The sequence below is a fragment of the Bidens hawaiensis genome, unplaced genomic scaffold (assembly GCF_021521415.1).
Source record: "Bidens hawaiensis isolate Kalapana, Puna unplaced genomic scaffold, B.hawaiensis_p1.1 tig00038002_1, whole genome shotgun sequence".
In the NCBI taxonomy this organism is placed as follows: Eukaryota; Viridiplantae; Streptophyta; class Magnoliopsida; order Asterales; family Asteraceae; genus Bidens; species Bidens hawaiensis.
The window spans coordinates 29445-49227 of record NW_027505511.1 but is presented as its reverse complement, the minus strand read 5'-3'; the positions used below and the strand labels follow the sequence as shown (position 1 = coordinate 49227).

Sequence of the window (19783 nt, the reverse complement as noted above, 5' to 3'; positions counted from 1 at the left end):
GACTGGTGGTGCGGGTGGTAGCGGTCAAAAGAACGAGCCCAAAAAGGGCAACGCAAGGGTCTTAGTCCTAGACACAAAGAAAGCGGCCGACATGCCGGAAACCATTACCGGTACGTTCCTAGTTAACAATACTTACGCTAGGGTTTTGTTTGATTCGGGTGCCAACTTAAGTTTTATAGATTATAATTTTTGTAGTCTATTAAACGAACCTTTAATCAAACTTAATAAAACTCTAAGCGTCGAGACCGCTAATGGCGAAATCGTTAAAATCTCCGAAGCTTTAGAAAACGGAAAGATCTTATTAGCCGGTTATGTTTTGCCTATTCAATTGCTACCTATGACTCTTGCTGGTTTTGATGTTGTATTGGGTATGGATTGGTTATCCGACAACCATGCTCGTATCCTCTGCAATAGCAAAACTGTTGAACTTCTAGCCCCTGATAAACGAACTATTCGAATTGAAGGGGATAAAGACGCTGGCCGAGTTAGGCTAATCTCAATGATAAGGGCTAACAAATGTTTAAATCAAGGATGATTAGCATTCATGGCCTACGTCACCGAAGAATCTAAACCCAAAGAAATCAAAAACGTTCCTGTTGTTTCCGATTATGCCGATGTCTTTCCCGACGAACTTCCTGGCATTCCTCCCGATTGTGAAGTAGAGTTTAAGATCGATCTTATTCCCGGTACTGCTCCGATCGCAAAAGCTCCGCATCGCCTCGCGCCAACTGAGATGAAGGAACTGAAGAAACAACTTGACGAGCTTCTTGAGAAAGGTTTCATACGACCAAGTTCATCGCCATGGGGAGCGCCGATATTATTTGTCAAAAAGAAGGACAGATCCATGCATATGTGCATCGACTACCGAGCTCTCAACAAAGTCACAATCAAGAATCGTTATCCACTCCCTCGAATCGATGATCTTTTTGACCAACTTCAAGGTGCTAGCTTCTTTTCTAAAATTGATCTTCGTTCCGGCTATCACCAACTCAAGGTTCAATCCAAAGATATCCCGAAAACCGCCTTTCAAACAAGGTATGGTCATTATGAGTTCACCGTTATGCCATTCGAACTTACTAATGCGCCAGCTGCGTTCATGGACATGATAAATCGAATTTGTAAGCCTTACTTGGATAAATTTGTTATCGTTTTCATCGACGACATACTTATTTACTCTAAGTCTAAGGACAATCATGAAAATCATATTCGAACCTTACTTGAAATCCTTAGGACCGAGAAGTTGTACGCCAAGTTCTCGAAATGCGAGTTCTGGTTGCATGAGGTACAATTTCTTGGTCACATCCTCAATATCAATGGTATTCAAGTGGACCCCGCTAAGATTGAAGCTATCTCTAAGTGGGAGATTCCAAAGTCGCCAACCGAAATCCGAAGTTTCTTAGGATTGGCTGGCTACTATCGAAGGTTCATTGAAAACTTTTCCCGAATCGTTGTTCCCTTAACTTCTTTGACTCGTAAGAATATCAAGTATGAATGGGGAACAAAGCAACAAGAGGCGTTCAATACACTCAAACAAAAGCTTACCCAAGCACCTATACTGGCCTTGCCAAAAGGTACCGAAGACTTTGTTGTGTTTAGTGATGCATCTCATTCCGGATTGGGATGTGTACTAATGCAACGAAAGAAAGTAATCGCCTACGCCTCTCGTCAACTCAAAGTGTACGAAAAGAATTATACAACTCATGATCTAGAGTTAGGCGCCATAATCTTTGCACTTAATATATGGAGGCACTATCTCTATGGAGTAAAATTTATCGTGTACATTGATCATAAAAGCTTGAAACACATCTTCGATCAAAAAGAGCTTAATATGCGCCAACGACGCTGGATGGAAACTCTTAATGACTACGACTGTGAGATCGTTTATCATGAAGATAAAGCCAACGTTGTGGCTGAAGCCTTAAGTCGTAAAGAGCACGAAAAGCCAAAAAGAGTCAGAGCGTTAAGGCTAGAACTTCAAATCGATCTTATTGACCAAATCAAATCTGCTCAAATTTAAGCGATCAATGAAAACAAGATCTCCGATGAAAAACGTAACGGCACCATTGACTCGCTAGTCAAAGGTGACGATGGTATCCTTAGAATGGGAAACCGAATTTGGGTACCAATAATTGGGGATTTACGTGAAAAGATTATGAACGAAGCTCATAAATCCAAGTACATGATGCACCCCGGTAGTGACAAAATGTATCAAAATCCTAAACCCAACTACTGGTGGAATGAGATGAAAAAGGACATCGCTTTGCATGTTGCGAAATGCTTAACTTGTTTAAAAGTCAAGGCTGAACACCAAAAGCCTTCGGGATTGCTTCAGCAACCCGAACTTCCCGTATGGAAGTGGGAATTAATAACCATGGATTTCATAACCAAACTACCAAAGACGACTCGACAACATAATGCTATATGGGTGATTGTGGACCGTTTAACAAAGTCTGCACATTTCATACCTATCAACGAGTCATACTCAATGGATAGATTAGCGCGTATTTATGTGAACAACATTGTTGCTTTGCATGGAGTACTGCTTTCTATAATCTCTGATTGGGACAGTCGTTTTACGTCTCACTTTTGGAAAAGCTTCCATCAAGCCTTAGGCACCAAGCTAAACCTTAGCACCGCCTATCATCCACAAACCGATGGGCAAAGCGAAAGGACAATTCAAACGTTGGAAGATATGCTCCGCGCTTGTGTGATAGACTTAGGTGGAAGTTGGGATGACCACTTACCCCTAATGGAATTTTCATATAACAATAGTTATCACACGAGCATTCAAGTCGCACCATTCGACTGAACACCAAAAGCCTTCGGGATTGCTTCAGCAACCCGAACTTCCCGTATGGAAGTGGGAGTTAATCACTATGAATTTCATTACTAAACTCCCAAAGACAACTCGACAACATAATGCTATATGGGTGATTGTGGATCGTTTAACAAAATACGCACACTTCATTCCTATTAATGAGTCGTACTCAATGGATAGATTAGCACGTATCTATGTGAACAACATCGTTGCTTTGCATGGAGTACCGCTATCTATAATCTCCGATCGAGACAGTCGTTTCACGTCTCATTTTTGGAAAAGCTTCCAACAAGCACTCGGTACAAAGTTAAACCTTAGCACTGCCTATCATCCGCAAACCGATGGGCAAAGCGAAAGGACAATTCAAACGTTGGAAGATATGCTCCGCGCTTGTGTGATAGACTTAAGTGGAAGTTGGGATGACCACTTACCCCTAATGGAATTTTCATATAACAATAGCCATCACTCGAGCATTCAATTCGCACCATTCGAGGCGTTATATGGTCAAAAATGTAGAACGCCAGTGTGCTGGTCTGAAACCAGAGATAATCAATTTTCTGGACCCGAGATAGTCCAAGAAACCACCGACAAAATTCTTCAAATCCGCGAACGACTTAAGACGGCACGTGATCGCCCAAAGAGTTACGCCGATGTCCGTCGTAAGCCGTTAGAATTCAATGTTGGTGACAAAGTTCTATTGAAAGTCTCGCCATGGAAAGGCGTCGTTCGTTTTGGCAAGAAAGGAAAGCTAAGTTCTCGATTCGTTGGACCCTTCGAGGTACTTGAACGAATCGGCACTGTTGCATATCGTTTGCGACTGCCCGAGGAAATGCAAGGGATACATGACGTATTCCATGTTTCGAATCTGCGTAAGTGTCTAGCCGACGAATCTCTTTCGATGCCATTAAAAGATGTAGAAATTAACGAGAACTTAAAATTCATTGGAAGACCATTTCAAGTCGAAGATTCAAAGTTAAGAAAATGAAAAAACGAACATTGAAAATCGTGAAAGTAAAATGGGATTCCCGAAGAGGACCTGAGTACACATGGGAACTCGAGTCTGAAATAAGAAAGAAATATCCCCACTTATTCTCGTGAAGCAATCTCGAGGACGAGATTTATTTCAAGGTGGGGAGGATGTAACATCACGGGAATTTCGAGCCAAAAATGCCCAAGTTTCAAAAGTCAAGGGACCAAATTCGTCAATTTCCAAACACAAGGGACTAAAATATAAATTCTGATTTCCTGACCCATCGCGCTACGCGATGGATCATAAGAGACCTCCATCGCGTATCGCGATCGGGTGTCTGACACGTTGTGACACGTGTGCCACGTGGCACACGGTGGCATGGTCTGCCACCACGTGTAAACCACGTGGCAACCCGTTCGCCACGTGGTGCGACGCCTGCCACGTATTGCCACGTGGCAGGTCTACCCTCTGACTCAGCAAGCCTATATCGCGCTACGCGAGGGGCTTGCCAAGGAACCCATCGCGTAGCGCGATGGGATCCAATTTCATGTCTATAAATAGCAAGGTCCGGGTTCTCCATTCCACACACCAAAATTCACACATTACTCTCTCTCTAAACATCTCACTACACCTCGAAAAGCGTTCCCTCGATACACCTCGATAAACGTGCCCGAATCCTCGTTTTCCGTGCCATACCTCAATATTCGTGCCACTCCTCGACGACATTACAAACAAGAAGGAGGTGCTGCCCCGACGTCCCGATGATCATCTCGAAGTGCGTGTCGTGAAGAGTTGGTGTCTCGATTCGCGTGCCCAAGAGAAAGTGTTGATCAAGAAAGGTTGATAAAGAAAATAGAGTCGAAGTGCTACCCGAGTGTGTAGCGTATAAGGGTGGCAAACCCAACTCAAATGGATTGCTTTGGGTCAAGATGGATAAACTTAAAAAGTAAAATGGGTTAGGATGGATCATAAAACTTTTTCAAGTGGGTCAGGATGGGTTGAAAATATACAAGTGACTTTCATTAATAGGTTAGAATGGGTCAAAACAAAATATCCAAGTTATCCAAAATTTATCTAATTCAAAATACCCAAACTATCACGTGTGAAATAAAACTCATCCGAAACCCAAAAAAACGATCAAAACAAAACAAAAACCCCGAGCCGACTAAAACGAAACAAATAAACAAAAACGAAACTGAACCGAAATAGAAAAACGACCAAAACGAAACAAAAAAAATTGGAATGAAACCAAAAAACTGACCAAAACGAAACAAAAAAAGCGAAATGCAACCGAAAAGCTAAACAAAACTAAACAAATACACCGAATCGACCAAACCAAAACAAAACTGAATCGAAATAGAAAAACGACCAAAACGAAACAAAAAAACCGATATGAAACCGAAAAGTTGACCAAAACGAAACAAAAAAAAAGCGAAATGCAACTGAAAAGTTGACCAAAACAAAAAACAAAAACACCGAACCGACCAAAACGAAACAAAAAAACGAAACGAAACTGAAATGAAATAGAAAAACGATCAAAACGAAACAAAAAAACGACATGAAACCGAAAAGCTGACTAAAATGAAACAAAAAAAACCGAAGTGCAGCTGAAAAGCTGATCAATACATAACAAAAACACCAAATCGACCGAAACGAAACAAAAAAACCAAAACGAAACTGAACCGAAATAGAAAAACGACCAAAACGAAACAAAAAAAAAGCAAAATGCAACTAAAAAGCTGACCAAAACAAAACAAAAACACTGAACCGACCAAAACGAAACAAAAAAACCGAAACGAAACTGAATCGAAATAGATAAACGACCGAAACGAAACAAAAAAACTGAATTGAAACTGAAAACTGACCAAAAGGAAAACATAAAAAAACTAAATGCAATTTAAAAACCGGACAAAAACGAATCAAAAACACCGAACCGACCAAAACGAAACAAAAAAACTGAAATGAAACTGAAACGAAATAGAAAAAAGACCAAAACGATAAAAAACCAATATGACACCGAAAAACTGACCAAAACGAAACAAAAAAAACAAAATGCAATCAAAAATCTTATCAAAACGAAACAAAAAAACTGAAACGTAGCCGACCAAAATAAAACAAAATGAATCGAAACGAAAAAAAAAAAAGAAATGAAACCGAAAAAACTGACTAAAACAAAACAACACTGAAACCTAAAAAACCGGGAAATCGAAACCGAGCAGATACCGAAACCGACCGAAATGAAAAAAAACAAAAACGAACCGAAAAAAAAACTTGAAAACTCGAACCTAAACCGGTACAAAACGTTTTTTTTAATGAACAAGGATGACGTGGGAAACATTTTAGTTATTTTACATTTTGCATTTCTTATTTATATTTTGAGTTATTATTTTTTAATAGTTTTTTTGAATATTTTTTTGAGGGGTTTTTAAAACCCTTTGTATGTCAATCTTTACTTGGGTCAAGATGGGTTAGCTTTACCCATCTTGACTCATATCCATCCTAACCCTCTATTTTAAAACCCATCCTAACCCGTACCCATCCTGACCCATCACCCAAATCCAACCCAACCCACTCACATTGCCACCTCTAGTAGGGTATATTGAGCCAAGAAAGGTAGACATAGTGCCCGAATAAAATAATAATAAAATATCTTTAAAGCTTAATACCCCAAGTCAAAGTTATTCTCGATAAATAAATAAATATATAACAAAGATAATAAAGAAAAAGGAAAAAAGGAAATATATATGTGATTATATATATATATGATTATTCTTTGTTATAAAATATATTATTTAAGTATAATGAGTATACTTAGATAATAAAGAAAGGAATACGTTTCTTAAAAAAGAAGAAACGTAGGGTTTTTATAAATAAACTAAAGGTTTATAAAGATTACTTTTTAACTAAAGGTTTTAAAGTAAAAAGAGATATTGAACTAAAGGTTCATAGAGATAAATAAGACTAAAGGTCTTAAGCCGGATCGTGTATCCGACTAACAAAAATTATACTCGTACTGTAGGTGCGAGATAGCAAGAGAAAGACTCACAGACGGTGTTGGAAGCCGATCCCATTGAAAAGGTGAATACGCCCCACTTTTACAAACTTGTTTTCAAAACAAACAAACGTGTTATGTGTAAAACTTTACATGAGACTAAGTGTCTCTAAAAACATTGTAAATAAGAGTATAAGCCTGGCCCTCATGTTGTGGTATACGTTTGCCTGGATCCTTACATATGTGGAATGCGGTGGGCACATCGCACCACGCTTGGTCACGACCTCCAGCCACGATGGGCCGGACCTAAGTTACGTCCGAGTGAGACTGATCATGTGTATATTTATGGTACCTAAGTTATGTTGAAACGCTGCGGTGTTTTGCTGAGGTGACCTAGTGTAGAGACTCGAGTTTATGATGATTGTTTAACTTGATTATTCCTAAGCCAAGATGGGCCGAGGCTTACGTGGTCTCGAGGGGTGATTAAGTAAAGAAAATATTTTTAGCGTAAGCATATTCACCAGCATTCGTTGCTAACGTATTTTATAACATTTTGCAGGTAACAAAGAATAGAGCTTTAAGGATGAAGGGCTCAAGAATCCGATGGCTCGGATAATTTTGTTTGAATATTAAAATATGATCTTTTTGTAAAACATATAAACAAGTAAATACTAAACGAGACTTTCGTCTCGTCTTTTGTAATGTAAAAAGTTATAATTTGATCCTCATGTTATATAAAGTCTTCCGCTAATAACCGTAACTCTGATTTATTTACAAATGTGGTACCAACTAGTGATCACATTCCTAGGCCTAAGATGGGGGTGTAACAAAAAAACATGATAAATCACATTGGCGGAGCTACACTTGTGGGATCAAGTTCGCCAAATCCCGGTCTATTTTCGGTTTTATATATACTTATAGTTCATATTAACGTACGAACCTATTCTTTTCCGGCAAGCAACCCCATTATCAATAAAAAATCTTTGACAGAATAATTTGATCATCCTAAACGATTAATGGTAGAGATCGAAACTATCTAAGGTGAAAAAAAGAAAAGTGAAACCAATATAGTTGAGTTTATCTTTTATATTTGGAGTGACTCTGTTTAAAAATGTTATCGGGTAAAGAAAAATGGAAAAGAATTAAAGATGACCTAATCATAGTAGGCCTTCTTTTATAAATTCTATAATCTAGGCCAAGGTCCATGGACCCATTGTAAATAAAAAGTTACAAAGAGTTTTCTAGGTGTAAAGTTTAAAAAAGGAAGGTAAAAATTTAATTTTTTTTCATCATCAAATTAGAGTTTGAAATAGCTTGAATTATGTGATTTAAATCGCTTGAATTACGTGTTAAAAATATAAAAGGAAAGGATTTTGAAATAATCTATTTACATAATAAAATTAGGGATCTATGAAATATAGTAATTGAGTATTTTTAATTTTTTGTTACTAACCATTTAATTAGAATTTAATTTGATTTGTATGTGATTTAAATCGTGATTCACTAATGTTTTTAACACGATTAATTACAATATAATTAAAATTGATATGCTGAAATCTACGATTAATTACAATAATAAATTAGAAAATTCGGAAATATACTAATTGAGGATTTTTAATGTTTTGTTTTTAACACATTTAATTAGAATTTAATTTGATTTGTATGTTAATTATATTTATATTTGGGTGATATAATGTTTTAAACACGATTAATTACAATATAATTAAAATTGATATGTTTAAATCTACACCATATTTCAAGTTAGAGCATAAAGTTAGTAATGTACAAGAATAAGTTAGTAATTGATATTTATTACCATTAATATAATTAACCATATGAATTAAATAATCCCGTAACTGATATGAATTTTGGTAAATGGTATGAATTATCAATTCCTATACATCTAAAATTAGACCCAATTAAAATAACATAAATAATTAAGCCTAGTATATAGCTTTGTTTACCTTTATACAAAAATAATGTATACTAATTAAGCCTGCATATTAAAATAATTTTTACTAGAGACATGATATGGAATTGAAATTTTTAATTGGGTCAACTAATTAAAAATAAATGTATAAACTAACTTCAAATGATATTTATTATACGGGATATGGTACAACTAAGTAAGCCTATATACACACACACTATATTCTTTTTATTAATATGATACTAAAGACGAGATAATATAACATTCCTGTATAACATAAGATAATAATAAACAAACAAAAATATAAGATTTTTAGTTTAAGGAATACAATATATTTTATTATGTTGTACCATATTTTGAATCTCCAAGTATTTGATTTAATAAACAATTCAGTAATTAAGCATATATATTAAAATTATGTTTACTAATGTCAATTAAACTAAAATACTTACGTAATAATAAATGTAGAATAATATAAATTAATTAATAGAAATTAATAATCATTTAATAGAATTAATTGTATAGTATTTTAATTTATTTTAGAATTATTTTATTCACATAAAAAGTAGAGAAATGCTATATACATAGAAAAGTTAAGAATACACAAATAGAAAAAGATCATGTTGAGTTAAACTCTATTATTTTAATAATATAGTTAGATTAGATTTTTAATATACTCGACTCACCTTTTATATTTCGTTACTGTTTTACTTAATATAGATGGAACACTTAGCAATTTTATTTTTATTATATTTTCAGTTTATCTTTTTATTATTTTATTCAGTTTAATGCTAATTAAATATCAATTAGATTTCTAGATTTATATTGAATAACATTTTTTTATTAGATGAAGATATCCTTTTGTTATTTATTTTTTAAATTAAAATATTATTTATCTAATCGTTTAATACCAATTATTTCAACTTTCTAAAAACGACCCGCGCCCGAAAATTTTAATGCCTAAAAATAATGATTTCAAACACAAAAATTATAAACCCGTATGATATAAATTTTGGCTCCATAACACTTTAGAAACGAAGAAAAATAAAATCATGTAACATGGAATTCAACAATTATGTTCTCATTCACCTACCCAAATAAATGCTTAGTTGAATAACAAGACTCGATTTCAAATTAAAACTACACACAAAATCACTAGTTTACATTATTTAATTAACAAAATAATACTCTCACATCCAACTAAACATTTGGATGTTAACTCAAATGTCTTTGTTAAGTTAGGCCAAAATAGCACAATCTAGTGAGTAACCACACTCTCTCTTTCATCAATTCAATTTCAATTGGGGGAAAGAGAAAGAAAGAAGGCAAGCAGTTGGGACAATAATCTTGACATGGTGATCCAAGTGCTCAGTTTCAACATTCTACTACAATGGTAACATTCAATTTCATAATATCTTTTTTACCTATTATTATTGCTAAAGTTTCGAACTTTATGTTTTTTACCCTAATTTTTTGCTCTGTTTTTGGTAGAATCTTAATCAAATTATGTTCAAGATCCTCCCTTTATTGTTGTTCTTGAGGATTCGGGGTCTCATAATTATAATTGATGATTATGCTTGTAATTGAGTTCAGTTTCTTGGATGATTTCTCGGTTCATCATCTTCATTGGTTTCTGTGGATTCTTTGAATTGTTTAAGGTCAGATTTTTGACACCCAGAAATATTGTTTATTTATTTACTTATCCTCATGCTGACGTCATAAATGAAAAAAAAAAATTATCCGGAAGATTCTTGGTTTATTTCACTTTTCAAAGTTGTTGTTGACCCATTTTAATACTTGATGGTGTTGGTGGAAGTTGAGATCAATTATGGATTTTTTTTATCATAAAGTTCTAAATGTGTCCAAAAAGAGTTTAGTTAATTTGATTTTAAGCACTATTATGTTCATGTTGTTCATCTTTTACGGGCTTTTGAAATCACACGCGGTAAAGGTGTTAGCTTTATCAAATTTTTATTTGTGCAACTGGAAATCTTTAGACCTTATAACTTGTTACACAATTTTTGTGTAATTACTGAAGAATGATATGGTTTGCAGAAAACGGTTAACAAGCCCGATTCTATACAATCTTTTGTGGTATGGGTTGGTTAACTAAGATATTCAAAGGGTCAGGCTTGGGCTCGAGTCATAGAGTCACCGAAGGGCGGTATCGTGAGAGATATGAAAGTGATGGAGTTTGGGAGGACCCGCCTACCACAACGGTATTTTATGCTTTTTTTTATTTGTTAAGGAATTTACGATTAGGGAGTGTTTGGCATTATGTTTTGAAAGTGTTTATGTGATATGGAGTGATCAGAATTAGATAACCAGATAATCACTTTTAAAATGAAATGCAAAACACTCCCTTCCGAAAACATTCTGTAATAATATTGTACTTTATTTCTCTACTTCATGTAGGATGAATTGTTGGACTTTGATAATGAAGAAATTGATCGAGCTATTGCACTTTCACTTGTTGAAGAAGATGAAAGAAGTATGTGTTCTGTTGTAGAAGATGATACAAAAAGTGCGTGTTCAAGTTTAGAAGAAGACGAAGACGAAGAGAAAGAAGAAGAAGAAGAAGATCAAAAGGATGAAGTTCCATCTCATACTGAAGAAGATCACAAAGGAAAAAGAGTAATTGGTAGGTTGTATTTTCTGATGAATTCTCATTCGTTTACAATATATTAATATTACTGCATGTATTTTAATTGAGAGTGCGTTTTATTAGATGACGATTCTTATCTCAAGGAAGATGAAGAGCTCGCGAAGGCTATTCAGTTAAGCTTAAACGCGGATTCGCCACCGAGGAATAATAACTATGGAAGCCTGTTTCCTCGTTTGCCAAGCTTCTTTCAAGGTGTACAAAGGTAGATAATCTTGTATTATAACCTTTTATTTTCTTATAAATAATTGAAATAATGTTTTAAAATATGCGATTGTAGGACATGTGCTGGTTGCAATGGTAGAATAGGTCACGGGCGGTTTTTGAGTTGCATGGGAGGAGTTTGGCATCCTGAATGTTTCCGTTGTCATGCTTGCAATTTACCGATATCTGATTTTGAGGTCAAACTCTAATCCAAGTTAAACTTATTATAAACAAGTCAAACAAACTTACCTTCAATTTTGTAACCTTAACCGCTTTAGAAAGATTCATATTTTGAAAAAAGATGTCAGCTTTAGATTCAGAATACAGATCACATATCACTCTTCATCCATGAAAAATATGGCATTTATTTGTATTGTTACTTTGATTTTGACTTTGACTTTGACTTCCCTGTTTATCTGTGTAGTTCTCCATGTCTGAAAACCGCCCCTTCCACAAATCCTGCTATAAAGAACACCATCACCCGAAATGTGATGTTTGCAAGAACTTTGTAAGTTCATGTTTTTATATCACACAGATACTACTTTATATACGATTGTAGATAAAGCTAGTATATTTTACCTTTTCTCATTTTATACGCAGATACCAACAAATAGAGGCGGTCTAATCGAGTATCGGGCCCACCCGTTTTGGCTACAAAAGTACTGCCCAGCCCACGAGCATGATGGAACTCCTAGATGTTGCAGCTGTGAAAGAATGGAACCTAGAGATACAAGATATTTATTGCTAGATGATGGTCGAAAGCTATGCCTTCAGTGTCTTGACTCTGCAATAATGGATACTCATGAATGTCAACCTCTTTATCTTGAAATTCAGGATTTTTATGAAGGATTAAACATGAAAATTGAGCAACAAGTTCCCCTGTTGTTGGTTGAAAGACAAGCGCTAAATGAAGCCATGGAGGGCGAAAAACACGTAAGAATAAATACATTTGTAGTATTACCGAAACTATATTATAAATTTATAATTGTCATGTTAGTTTCAAGATTTAGTATTTAATTTAATTATTGGCAGGGTCATCATCACATGCCTGAAACTAGAGGACTTTGTCTTTCAGAAGAACAAACCATCAGCACTGTATGAATTTTGAATCTTTTTTACTTGAAGTAGTGAAAGTTTGCAGCTTTCATTAAAAGTTTTTTTTTATTATTTTAATGAAAATACCAGATAATAAGGAGGCCGAGAGTTGGTGCGGGACGGATAATAGACATGTTTACAGAGCCTTATAAGCTAGTTCGTAGATGTGAAGTGACGGCTATTCTCATATTATATAGTCTCCCTAGGTAAATTCTTCATATATGATTTTTATATACTTATAAATAATGCTTTTATATACAATTAAAGATGTAAAACTTAATAAATTCAGGTTGTTAACGGGCTCAATTCTGGCTCATGAGATGATGCATGCGTGGCTCCGGCTTAAAGGTTCTTACTTTTTTCTCTCTATTTTGGAACACATTGACGAAAATGTCCTCTATCTTCCAACTTTCTTGTTTCATAACTGAGGTTAACTTATTACAACAGGGTACTCTAATTTGCCGCCCGATGTTGAAGAAGGTATCTGTCAAGTTCTAGCTCATATGTGGTTGGACTCGGAGATTATGGCTGGAGCTAGTGGTACTAGCGCTGCTTCATCTTCATCTGCACCCGCACCTGCATCATCAAAAAAAGGCAAAAGGTCGGAGTTTGAGAAGCAACTCGGTGAGTTCTTTAAACACCAGATCGAGTCAGATACATCTGCAGCTTATGGTGATGGATTCAGAGAAGGAAACAAGGCTGTGCTAAAGTATGGTCTCAGAAGCACTCTTGATCATATTCGGCTTACTGGAAGATTTCCTTGCTAGTTAAACTTCACCATCAACGAATCTTGATTATTATTTTAAAAAAAACATAGTATTTATAATCAACTATTTATAATGGTGGCATTACAGTATGTGTTCTGTAACTGTTGATATATAGGGAAAAGAATAATCAACATAGTATTTTCATTACAGAAAAACATTGGTTCTTTTTTTACATACCAGACTAGGGTTTACTGCTCTAAATCCTACTGCTTTTAAATTTCTTGAAATGCTCTTTCAATTCTCTAGCAATCTTGGCATGTACAAATATAACACATCAAGATTATTTTTCTTATACCATTTTGATGTATTTGTTGCCATAAATATTATCTTTAAGAAAACCGGGTGGGGAACCATACCCGGTCGGCCGGTCCTCAACCCGAACTGAAACGAACCCGAGTTTGAACCCGCTTTGAACCCAACTCAAACTAAACCATAGGGTTGAAACCGGTTTGTGATCCTATACATTGAAACTTGAAAGTGGTTTGAATCTGTCAAATCTGAATATAACTAGTTCAAACCCGGCTTTAACCTGGTCAAACTCGATCATCCCCCCTTCAAAAAACCAAGTTGGAACTTGAAACCTTTTCACCAAAAATGGGGGTGCCTTCTCGTCAAAAACGGATTTGACATTCTTTGACACAACACGACCCAATTTTAACTCGAACCAATTTGGGCTATAAAGTAGAAGCCCGATTTGTGCACCTTTACGGGACAGCCTTTTTCTCTACAGGTTTAATCGTTTTTAAGTCCCTTTTACAAGAATAATGTGGGTCAAACCTTAATGGATCCACTTGGAGTGGGTCGGGGCACACTAGTCCTGTAATATTATTCCAAAGTTGGCTTTTTCTGGTTAACTTGTGCAAATACGTTAACACTTTATTTATGGTGTTTTGAAAGCTTCTAACCATTACCAGACAGCCTTTAGTTAAGATGTTGCAGATAATGTCATATTAAGCCGGCTAGACTTGGTTTATTGGTCAATTGAATGAATATTTTATATGGTTTTTGGAGTTATCTTAGTTAATAAATCAAAATGGCATAAAGGTATGTACATATTTTATTTAGGCACACTTTTATATTAAGGACTGAAAGCTACATAATACTAGTTATAAGTAGTAACAATATAATAGCACCTGTGAATGAAGGTCATTTGCATGGCATTCTCATTTCTTCCATTGCTAGCTCTTTCTGTATTCTTAATCTCTCCAAATAATGTCTATGCAACAACACCTGCAGACACTAACTTCACGTGTTCTGCTGACTCACCGCCTTCCTGTCAAACCTACGTCACATATCGTGCCAGGTCGCCTTACATGACTCTCGGCAACATATCTGATCTGTTTGGTGTCAGCCGTTTGAGTATAGCAGAAGCTAGCAATCTCACTTCAGAAAATGAAAATATGCTTTATGATCAGCTTTTGTTGATACCCGTTACATGTAGCTGTAAAGGGAGTCATTATTTTTCTAATGTCACATATGAAACACAAAAAGGTGATAGCTTTTATGTTGTTGCATCTTCTGTGTTTCAGAATCTGACAAATTATCATGTTGTTGAAGATATGAACCCTTATTTAAACCCGACCAATTTGACGGTTGGTGATCAAGTGGTTTTCCCTTTGTTCTGTAAGTGTCCTAAACCGTTACAAAATCAAGAAAGATATCTTATAACTTATGTATGGCAACCAGAAGATAATATCTTGAATGTGAGCACTATGTTTAACACAAGTTCTTATGATGTTGCTAACGAGAATAACTTCCGAAATTTCACTGCTGCTTCGTGTCTTCCGGTTATTATACCTGTCTCTAAATTACCGACCTTCCCGCCACCTCATCATCTCCCCGGTCCTGAAACTCAAAAGCCAAAAAAGGTTCAGATAGTCTTTGTTATCTTTGGCACAACTGGATCTTTCTTAGTTATTATTCTGTTATGGTTTCTGACTTACAAATACCGTTCACGCAAATTGAAAAGAATATTGGCTCGTAACGAGTCGTCTTTTGAGTTCACTGATCTTCTTTACATGAAGAAAGCTGCAAAACTTGAACCGATCGCGCCCATGAAGAAGAATCAAGACAAACTGCTTCCAGGGGTTTCAGGCTATTTAAGCAGACCAGTCATGTATGACACGAAAGAGATAATGGAAGCAACTATGAATCTCAGTGAACGGTACAGAATTGGTGGGGCGGTTTACAAGGCCATGATCCATGGTCAGACTTTGGCTGTGAAAAAAACCCGAGATGCAACCGAAGAACTCAAGATTTTACAAAGAGTACACCACACAAATTTAGTGAAATTAATGGGAATTTCATCTGGTAATGGTGGGAATTGTTTTCTGGTTTATGAGTATGCCGAAAAAGGCTCACTCGATAAATGGCTGTTTTCAAAACATATATCTTCTTCTTTGGGTTCACATGTTAACGTTACTCTCTCATGGTCTCAAAGATTGAATCTAGCATTAGATATTGCTAACGGTCTTCAGTATATGCATGAACATAGTCAACCGAGTATTGCACATAGAGACCTCAGGACAAGTAATATACTTCTAGACTCAAATTTCAAGGGCAAAATTGGAAATTTCTCAGCAGCTAGACCTGCTATAAGCTCCATCATGTTAAAAGTTGATGTGTTTGCGTTCGGCGTTATTCTATTAGAATTGCTTTCAGGCAAGAAAGCCATAGAAACTAGAGATGATGGAGAGATTTGTATGGCGTGGAAGGAAATTAAAAAGATACTTGAAGTTGAAGATAAAAGAGAAGAAAGTTTAAGGTTATGGATGGATCCAAATCTCGGTAGCTTTTACCCGATTGATGCTGCTTTGTGTATGGCTGCGTTAGCTAGAGCTTGCACATCTGAGAAATCTGCAGATAGACCAGGAATGACAGAAATTGTGTTTAATTTATCGGTTCTTAGTCAATCATATTCTGAAATGTACGAAAGATCTTCGACTTCTTCAGGTTTAGAAACCGAAGATGTTCATATAATTGGTGCAGTTATAGGTCGTTAAAACATTTAAATCTCATAGGCCACATCATGTTTATTGAATATACTTTTAGTCTATTTGTATATTCTTTGAAATCCTTACACTTTTTATTGATGAAAAATAGATTACAGCATAAGACTATATTATATACATAACAAAGATACACTGTGAAACATTTTACAAAATTATTTCGTTTGAACTGAAATGGCCAGTGAAAGATCTCCAGCCTGTGAGGTGGTCAGAACTCTGGTAAGACATTGCGAAACATCATTCATATCCGGGCGAGCTGATGGATCTTTATCGAGGCAGCCGTCAATCAATTTGATCACAGACATGGCGAGTTGCGGAGGATAATTCCCTCGGAGGCGTTGGTCAATGAAACCGGTCAACTTTTCGTTTTTGTCAGCGTTTTCTTCCTCAAGGACATCATATAAAACCTCAGACAAATTCTTGTTCACCTTCTCGTATAGATCAGAAACATGTTTTCCTGTAACTATTTCAAGCAACAAAACGCCAAATCCGTAGACATCAAGCTTTGTGGAGATCAAACCGTTTTCCAAATACTCGGGTGACATGTAACCTCTAGTACCAACAATGTGTCGGGTCAGTGCGAATTAACCTTCTTGCCCTTCAGCAGACCTTGCAAGATCAAAATTTGTAATCTTGGCTCTGAAATCACCATCAAGAAGAATATTGCTGCTTTCTAGATTCTTGTAAACATACGGAGGCGTGGTATAACTGTGGAGGTAATCAAGCCCGTTTGCCACATCTAAACCGATTTGCATTCTCTGCATCCAGTTTAACAATTTGTTGCTGCCTTGTGCATTATAATAGATCCAGTCGCTTAACGGTCCATTAACAGCAAACTCATAAACAAGGTACCAATGACCGTCACTAAAACAAACGCCCAATAGGCTAACGAGATTATGATGGTGAATAGTGTTGAGTAAGCGAATCTCGTTTGACACGTCACCATGCATTTTCTTGATAGCAACAAATCCTCCTCTGATTGTACCTTGGTAAACAGACCCTTTAATTAAACATTTAGAGCTAAAATCTTGTGTGGCTAATTCAAGTTCTTCAACTTTGTACACTTTAAGGGATTGAGCTATGCTACTTAAACTCTCCATAAATTCCGAGTCTTCATCAACATCCAACTTCTTATCCTTATCCTACGGTTTCTCAACGGCTTCAAAGCTCTGAGAAGCAGAAGGAACAACCACCACGGGTGGAAGCACTTTCTTTTTCTTGAAAAAGACAACGCACAACCCGATAGCAAATGCAAGAAAAACCCCTCCAAGGACTCCTACAAGCACATACACCCATTTATGATCACTGGCAGGCGTACCAGGCGATGGCTCTAACGGTGATGGTGGAGGCGGTGTGGACGGTGGAGGCGGTGGTGCTATGGTTTGAAATTTTGAAGGCGGATTCGAAAGCGGGATTAAAAGAGTGGTAAAGGGGTAGATCATATCATCCTGTTCTGATAATCCATTAGCTTCAAGAGTCATCTCAGTATCAACACCGAAACTATCACTTATAGCCGAAACCCATTGTCCCCAAGTGACCAAGTAAGATAACAAATACTTAACACCATCAGCAGCTTGTTTTTGAGTTGGACAAGCACATCTTAATGGCACAGTTAGTTTAGAACCAGGATAAATATTAACAGTCTTACTGTTTCTTTCAGTTTCAATAGCTTGACAAGTGGACAGCCCTCCGAACATGTCGTTAGCGATCAAAAAGACCGTGTCTCCAGACCGGATAACATACGTTGCGTTCGCTTGGTACATCTGGCCTAAACACGAACACCGGGTGGGTACAAGCACGGTTCACCGGTTGCAAAAGTGTAGGTTTGTGAGACAGAGTTGAGTTGTGAAAGCTGAGTTTGGTTTGCATTTAACAGACTGGAGATGGATGCAACAGTGTTGTAAGGCGGGTTGGACCGGAAAGTGAGGTAAGCTTGACATGTGTGATTACAACCGTTACAAGTATAACCATAAACAGAAGTTGAATAGCGGCGAGGAACCAAGGATTTATATTTAATAGAATAGGCTTTGCGATTCAAAAGGGGATAGCGGCGCAGCTTGTTACTCGCTTACCCATTATCCAGACGTAGTTCGGTCTGTGTTATATATAAAAGGATCAATATTTTCTAAAAAAAAAAAAAGAAGTTGAAGTGTTTCTGGTTTCACAGTCTGTGTTGAACTCCTTGATGTATGGTTGTTGGGCTTGGATTAAAACATGTGGATTGAGTGAGAGGAAACAACAAATGAAGAGGAAACGCAGGGATGACATGTTTGGATGAGTTGACTTTGGGTGGATGAAGTGGTGGTGATAAAGATGAAAGATATATATATTGTTTTGAGGGAGTTGAAGGTTTTGAATTGAAATGGTCAACGTGATTTGATTGGAGTGAATACGATAATTGGTGGTCAATGGAGAAGTTTGTTGGGGTCAATGGTTCAAATGCTAGTGGGAAAAGTTAATTCAGCGTGCTGGCATCTTGTTACCAAGGCCCACGCAAGTTGGATCCCCCCTCTACTTTACGTTTTGAAGGGGTGTGCATATTCGTAATATAATTTAAACGTTTTTAAAGGTTTGAGTAACGACTCGTGTTAGTAAGGATAAAAATGTATATATGAATTATTATTGATATTTAATGAAGCGAATAGTATAATATGATTATGTGAAGGTTTAATAATTATATGATAATGTAAGTATAGGAAAGATTTATATGAAAGATATGAGGGATGACCTTGGCTTGCCAAGGTTTGAGTCCTGATCTCATCCGGTTTTACCGACTCCTTGCTGTCGTGTCGTTTGGCGGGCGTGGGGGTCGGATTTAATCCGAGGAATCCCTCAATAGGTGGACCACTATGGGCTCCGTCCGTCCGGACTCGTGGCCGGCTCGGGCTACCTTTAGCCAATGAGGGTCGTGTACGGAATACCCGGCGTTACTTAGTTGGCTGTTCAAAAAAAAAAGCATCGGGAAGATGTTGACCATGTATGTATTACTAATTGGTCTTACGTGACAAATGAAATGATGAAGACGATGGTCATTGCCCGATGGGCTGCATCGGCTTACACGACAATGGAATGGTTAAAGCGTCACTCATCGTTCAAACGAGGCTGAATGGTCTTACATAATAAATGAAATAATGATTACATCTGTCATTGTCTGAAGGCTAAACTGTCTTACGTGACAAATAGAACACATAAATTAACACCAACGTCTCATCGTCGTCCGTTACAAATTTGCCTCTAATTTACAAAAAAAACAACTCGTATTTTTCCAATCACATTTTTATTACTTGGTAATTTCCAATTTAATTACTTGTATACGGTATCGATACTGGTTGTTTGG

The 19783-nt window shown here is 36.5% G+C and overlaps 2 protein-coding genes and 1 pseudogene across 3 annotated transcripts; 2 read left to right on the top strand and 1 right to left on the bottom strand.

Moving 5' to 3' along the window:
- The first annotated feature begins 9932 nt into the window (after positions 1-9932).
- Positions 9933-13687, top strand: LOC143613649 (protein DA1-related 1-like). 2 transcript variants are annotated; one of them, XM_077087304.1, is made up of 12 exons: positions 9933-10103; positions 10202-10368; positions 10766-10929; positions 11126-11351; positions 11439-11577; positions 11653-11773; positions 12001-12084; positions 12177-12509; positions 12609-12671; positions 12762-12877; positions 12961-13019; positions 13119-13687. In XM_077087304.1, exons 3-12 carry the CDS (start codon positions 10807-10809, stop codon positions 13436-13438), a joined length of 1584 nt encoding a protein of 527 aa, XP_076943419.1. In that variant the 5' UTR covers positions 9933-10103; positions 10202-10368; positions 10766-10806; the 3' UTR covers positions 13439-13687. The 2 variants fall into 2 exon arrangements, with proteins under 2 accessions (XP_076943419.1, XP_076943420.1); XM_077087305.1 differs by having other exon boundaries at positions 10013-10368.
- An 890-nt stretch (positions 13688-14577) lies between these two features.
- LOC143613651 (serine/threonine receptor-like kinase NFP) lies at positions 14578-16464 on the top strand. The gene has a single exon (XM_077087307.1). The coding sequence runs from the start codon at positions 14578-14580 to the stop codon at positions 16438-16440; it is 1863 nt and encodes a 620-aa protein (XP_076943422.1). The 3' UTR covers positions 16441-16464.
- Positions 16465-16601: 137 nt separating this feature from the next.
- Positions 16602-18814, bottom strand: LOC143613652 (lysM domain receptor-like kinase 4; annotated as a pseudogene).
- Between the last annotated feature and the right edge of the window lie 969 nt (positions 18815-19783).

Bases quoted from the DNA above. Each gene is read 5' to 3' on its own strand.
- LOC143613651 (XM_077087307.1), top strand. From the start codon at position 14,578: ATGAAGGTCATTTGCATGGCATTCTCATTTCTTCCATTGCTAGCTCTT.
- LOC143613649 (XM_077087304.1), top strand. From the start codon at position 10,807: ATGGGTTGGTTAACTAAGATATTCAAAGGGTCAGGCTTGGGCTCGAGT. The intron at 10,930-11,125 runs GTATTTTATGCT...TACTTCATGTAG, and splicing joins AGGACCCGCCTACCACAACG to GATGAATTGTTGGACTTTGA. The intron at 12,878-12,960 runs GTAAATTCTTCA...TAATAAATTCAG, and splicing joins ATATTATATAGTCTCCCTAG to GTTGTTAACGGGCTCAATTC.